At 44.3% G+C, this 6,534-nt stretch overlaps 1 protein-coding gene across 1 annotated transcript; it reads right to left on the minus strand.

Annotated features, from left to right (window-relative positions):
- Positions 1–2,073: 2,073 nt before the first annotated feature.
- Positions 2,074–5,455, minus strand: LOC311143182 (early growth response protein 1-like). The gene is made up of 2 exons (XM_084178965.1): positions 4,805–5,455; positions 2,074–4,438 (listed from the first exon to the last, which is right to left on the minus strand). The coding sequence occupies exons 1-2, from the start codon at positions 5,013–5,015 to the stop codon at positions 3,123–3,125; spliced, it is 1,527 nt and encodes a 508-aa protein (XP_084035091.1). The 5' UTR covers positions 5,016–5,455; the 3' UTR covers positions 2,074–3,122.
- Between the last annotated feature and the right edge of the window lie 1,079 nt (positions 5,456–6,534).

Genomic DNA, 6,534 nt, shown 5'->3' on the forward strand with positions numbered 1-6,534 from the left:
CATAATACAGCCACCACCATGCTTGAAAATATGAAGAGTGGTACTCAGTAATGTGTTGGATTTGCCCCAAACATAATGCTTTGTATTCAGGACATAAAGTTCATTTGCCACCTTTTTTGCAGTTTTACTTTAGTGCCTTATTGCAAACAGGATGCATGTTTTGTAATATTTTTATTATGTACAGGCTTCCTTCTTTTCACTCTGTCATTTAGGTTAGTATTGTGGAGTAACTACAATGTTGTTGATCCATACTCAGTTTTCTCCTATCACAGCCACTAAACTCTGTAACTGTTTTAAAGTCACCATTGGCCTCATGATGTAATCCCTGAGCGGTTTCCTTCCTCTCCGGCAACTGAGTTAGAAAGGACGCCTGCACCTTTGTAGTGACTAGGTGTATTGATACACCAACCAAAGTGTAATTAATAACTTCGCCATGCTCAAAGAGATATTCAATGTCTGATTTTTTATTTATTTTTTTACCCATCTACCAATAGGTGCCCTTCTTTGCGAGGGATTGGAGAACCACCCTGGTCTTTGTGGTTGAATCTGTGTTTGAAAATCACTGCTCGACTGAGGGATCTTACAGATAATTGTATGTGTGGTGTACAGAGATGAGGTTGCCATTCAAAAATCATGTTACACACTATTATTGCACACAGAGCGAGTCCATGCAACTTATTATGTGACTTGTTGAACTTATTTAGACTTGCCATAATATAGGGGTTGAATACTTAACGACTCAAGACATTGCAGCTTTTCATTTTTTATTGATTTGTAAACATTTCTAAAAACATAATTCCACTTTGACATTATGGGGTATTGTGTGTAGGCCAGTGACACAAAATCTAAATTCAGGCTGAATGTGGAAAAAGTCAAGGGGTGTGAATATTTCTGAAGGCACTGTACATGGCTAACAACATCACACATGGGAGCCATGAGCTGACAATAGTGTGTGAGAGTTGATAGCAGGGAGAGGCCTAAAACTGTTGGTTCTCTGTAGCTCAGCTGGTAGAGCACGGCGCTTGTAACGCTAAGGTAGTGGGTTCGATCCCCGGGACCACACGTACACAAAAAAAATTATGCACGCATGACTGTAAGTCGCTTTGGATAAAAGCGTCTGCTAAATGGCATATTATTATTATTAACACCGGATGTGTCCCTAATTGCACCCTTTTCCTTATACACCGAGTGTACAGAACATTAGGAACACCTTCCTAATATTGAGTTGCACGCCCCACCTTTAGCCCTCAGAACAGCCTCAAAGGTGTCGAAAGCGTTCCACAGGGATGCTGGTCCATGTTGACTCCAATGCTTCTCACAGTTGTGTCAAGTTGGCTGGATGTCCTTTGGGTGGTGGACCATTCTTGAATAACACAGGAAACTGTTGAGCGTGAAAAACCCAGAAGTGTTGCAGTTCTTCACACAAACCAGTACACCTGGCACCTACTACCATACCCCGTTCAAAGGCACTTAAATATTTTGTCTTTCCCATTCAGCCTCTGAATGGCACACATACACAATCCATGTCTCAGATTTCTCAAGGTTTATAAATCCTTCTTTAACCTGTCTCCCCCGCTTCATCTACACTGATTGAAGTGGATTTAACAAGTGACATCAATAAGGGATCATAGCTTTCACCTGGATTAACCTGGTCAGTCTTCCATGGAAAGAGCAGGTGTTCATAATGTTTTGTACACAGTGTATATCGCACTACTTACTTTTGATCAGGGCCCTGGGGAATATGGTGCCATTTGGGATACCCTCAGTGTCAGGGAAGGTGAGGGAGGCACACATCTCACTCATTACGACACTCAGTCTGACTCCTCTCAGATAGAGAGGGAGGAGAAGAAGAGGGCATGTGACATCGTTGCAATTTTTGGTACTTCTCTATGAACAGTATAGTGGTATTGGACAGAAAATGCAATTTTCTGCCCTAATGCGCTTTTGTTCATTTTAAATTGATTGATTTTATTTGGAACAAATACCATCAATGTGTGCTTTGATGTTTCATTTGAGTGTATGTCTCTGCTAGAGTGGGGCAAATATTGATCTAGAAAATTAGAATGCAAACTCAATTTTTTCATAATATATTGATATTTTATTAATATCCCTTTTCTTGAAGGATATCATGTACACCAAATATCCTTGGCAATTAAGCGCATTCAATGTCTTTAGAAACCAAAAACAGTCACTTGGTTTAACAATTACAAATGAAAATAACCACAAAATAATGAACTGCATGTAAATAACATAAAAATCCCATGCCTACACAGTAGGTAACAACACTGGCTCCTGAATACGTACATATTTACTTTCAAGTTATTAAAAATATACATTTTTCCACTTACATTCTTGTGTAAGCTATGACCTCGGAATCCCTCCAAATCATCCCTTAAAATCTCTTACATTCCGTGAAAAATACACTTTACACCCTAAGGCTTCTTCAGATGCAAAACATCCAATCACAAACAGAGTTTTGTTTGCTAAAGCTTCACAAAAAGGCACCAAAATGTTTGATAATGAAGAATGTTCATTATTCCATGTTGAAAAAGAAAGGAACAGGGAAGAGAGTACCAGTAGGTAATATACAAAGCAATAGAAACAAATGTGTCTTACAGTAAACATGCTTGAGTACTTTAATTGTTCTTCTCCAATAAAATGGCCGCACCATTGTTGCTACGTACGAGAAAACGTATTCAGAGAAACATGGTGCCATCAAGTCTCCAATAATGATACCATGTAAAGAATGATCATCTACAAAGTCTAAAAAAGATGAAAAACAAAAACCTGGCACAGGTACACTAAGACATGGGGCTGTTTGCATATCATCAGTCTTTTGGAATTTCAGGTTGTCAGTATCAACAGTCCCACCAAAAGCCTAATATTTTTTCGCTCTCTACATATCTGAAGACTGGTTGAAGTACTGGGGTTGAGTTGAAGAGAGAAACTGTTCCCTTTCTATCCTCTGTCGCTATCTGTCACGTTTCATGATCTTTAAGTGCTGTATGGACACAGAGGGAGTAAAAGTGCATTCGAAAAGGTAACAATGTTGTTCGCTTGTTCTTTTCAAACAGAAATAAATGATAGGTAAAGATATGAAAGTCTTAGCAGATGTCAATGTTCTATGGAGAGAGGGTGGACTGCAGGTCTGACTGAGGAGTGCCCACTGGGGAGCTGTAAATGTTTGTGGAGGAGCCGTACGAGGTGGACACCTGCGTCTGAAATGTACTGGAGACTGAGGAGAACATGGTGTTGACCGATGGGGAGCCATAGGAGCTGTGCACTGGGGAGGAGTAGCAGGAGGGCACTGGGGAGGAGTATGAAGAGCTGGGAGAGGGGTATGATGTGGAGGGGGAGGAGTACCCTGAGACTGGGGAAGGGATGGCCATGGGGGCGGACCCCGCCTCCTCCACCTTCCTGCCCTTCTCCCTCAGGTGGATCCTGGTGTGCCGTTTGCGCTCATCGCTGCGGGCAAACTTGCGGCCGCAGATTTCGCAGGCGAAGGGCTTCTCGCCGGTGTGCGTGCGGATGTGCGTGGTCAGGTGGTCGCTGCGGCTGAAGTTGCGCATGCAGATGCGGCACTGGTAGGGCTTCTGGCCCGTGTGGATGCGAATGTGGCGTGTCAGCTCGTCTGAACGGGAGAAACGGCTGTCGCACGTCTCCAAGGGGCAGGGGTAGAGTCGCTTGTGAGGCGGAGTCTTGCACTGGCGGTTGGGGTACTTGCGCATGCGGCTGGGCTTCACCTGCTGAGACTGGTAGGAGCCCTTCAGGTCCTGAGAACCAGGCTTGACCTGCTGAGACTGGTAGGAGCCCTTCAGGTCCTGAGAACCAGGCTTGACCAGCTGAGACTGGTAGGAGCCCTTCAGGTCCTGAGAACCAGTCTGTGTGGCGAAAGCCTTGATGGTGGACAGGGGCGTGAGGGAGAGCTGCTGCTGGATGCTCTGACACTGGAAAGGCTTCTGGTCAGGGGGCAGCAAGCTGATCTCACCCTGCTGCTGAGGGAACAGGTAGTCTGGGATCATGGGCAGAGTCATGTTGGAGGAGCATGTCTTGCTGCTGGGGTAGGAGGGTGGTGGGTATTGGACTGAGCTGTTTGAGGGACTGGGGAAGGACTGGTTAGAGTCAGGGAAGAGGTCAGGGCTGACGCTGCAGTAGGTGGGGCTGGTGTCGCCGATTTGGCCGGGCCAGCTCATGGTGTTGGAGGAGGAGCTGACCGGAGCAGCAGAGGAGCATGGGGCAGCTGAGGTGGGCGGTTGGGACATGCCCATCAGCCCACTGACCAGGCTGTATAATGGCTCTGCCCACAGGCTGTTGCTGCAGCTGTTTGCAGGCTCCAGGGTGAACCTCCCTGTGTAAGAGATGGAGGGAAGGCGAGGGGTTGAGTAGGTCTGGTCCATTAGAGACTTGTCACAGCCGATAGAGATGTCATGCAATGCATCTGAAAGAACAACACACAGTGAGCGTTAAACAGCTGCCGTATATAAGCACAGGACAATCCAACTGGCTCATACAAAATACATCAAGTTACTAGGAGCAAGTGCTGACGCAGTACAAGATAATTTAAATCATCAAAAAAGACAAATACTGGTATAGCTCTATGCACTATAATAGTAATTATTATTATTATTATTATTTTGTAAAGCTATTTATCAAAACCTCTTAGCGTATTCCTATTTTTTGCATAGACTGCAGCCTATGTCAGAACTGAAATGCAACCCCATTGATTATGCACATTCCCATGCATATTTCTGAATGTGTATGATGTATAAAAGCATAAAGAGTTAGGAGTTGGAGCAGCGCTTACCTCCAGTCAGTTGGTTGTACGAGTCTCCTGGCTCCCCGGTCCCAAAGCCTACACCCTCTGGCGCAGAGGCAGCCAGGAAGGGGGTCCCTGCTGAGTGGAGCAACATCATCTCCTCCAGCTTGGGGTAGCTGTCCATGGGAGAGTAGGGGAAGCCCAGTTGGTCTGAGATCTGCAGGGCTGAGGGGAGCATCTCTGTCTTGGCTGCAGCCATGGTGCTGTGCTGCCGGTGCTCTGGCTGTCTGGAGAAACAGAGGAGGTGGAGACGCTGCTGACACTGCAGCTTTTTGTCTCAGGTGAGAGGTTACCAGCCAGCTGATGATCCTGCTGCTGCTCTTGTTGAGTAGGATGGTCTGAGGAATCCAATGCTGAAAGATCTGCAAGACTTTGCTGCATTCAACTTCGCAAAAGATCCCAGTCTTTAAAAAACGATGTTGTGGTTAATTCATTCCCATAAGTATAGGAATGAAAACATTATTTTTTCTTCTGGTAATCCCGATTTGTAATCAATAAATGTGTAGTTGTTGTGTTTTCCCTTTTGATTAACTTTTTCTATTTTAGTTCACGTGTTTGGTTAGAATAATTTCGCTAGCGTACTATGGGGCTTCCTGCTCTGTACTGAAATGAGCTCTGTTTTGCTCCGAGTGCTGTTTCGCCAGGCTGAGGATTCCCACTGCTTTATAAAGCCTCTTGCCGTGACGTAGATGTCCAAATTAGGACAGGAGGAAGACCATATTTAGGCAAGCAGTTGAGGACACGGAAGGCTTGTCGGAGTAAATGGGGAGGGCGGGAGACTGTTTATCAACATATTCTGCAATATTCAGAGATTTCACACGGTGTATATTATAACAAAAATAGTTTTCATATAGAAATACACGACGGTCGCTGCTGTTTTGCCGTGGTTTTCGGAGTAAATGCACACTTCCTATCTTTGCAGCGCACCGCCATTGCCGGAAACCCCAGCTACGACATGCCATATAAGGTCGTGCCTTCACACGGACCAGTTCCGGTGAGTTTCCACTTCCTTGCCCTTATTAGGAGTTTCCTAATAAGGGGGGTAATGCTGATCAGAGCTCTGCAATAAATGTGCGAGACCTGTTCAGATCCAGCACGATTTGAGGCAATAACTAATGTCTGTACCCAAAACAGTGGAATTTGATGCACATACATTCCAAGGGGCTATTAAAACTAGGCTAGTGAGAATTAGTGTAAATAGGCTACTTGTAAAAATTAATAATTGTTGTTATGGTAGAGCACGGCGCTTGTAACGCCAGGGTAGTGGGTTCGATTCCCGGGACCACCCATACACACACACAAAAAAAATTATGGATAAAAGCGTCTGCTAAATGGCATATTATTATATTATATGCAATAGTTCACAACAAAATTACAAATCACTATTGTTTCCAATGGCCTAATGGTTTAGCGGTCATATGTTACTCTTGGGGCAGCTAGGTGACAGATCAATGATATTTATTCTAAATGTTAATCAGTAAAATGTGTCAATTTATTTCAATGGCCGCAAAAACATTTCCTTCCACAAAATTTCAATATATTTTTAGGAAGACTCACTCAATGCAAGATGATGGTGCAAGATGTTTTGCGCAAACTAGGTAGCCTATTCTGGGCACTTTGTCCCCAAATCAAACCGTAGGCTATGCTATTGCATGAAGTTGTTTATGGCAGATTTGTGGGTTGCATAACATATTTCACTATACAGTATATCACTAGAC

Source organism: Coregonus lavaretus (assembly GCF_964263955.1).
Source record: "Coregonus lavaretus genome assembly, chromosome: 15".
Lineage (NCBI taxonomy): Eukaryota > Metazoa > Chordata > Actinopteri > Salmoniformes > Salmonidae > Coregonus > Coregonus lavaretus.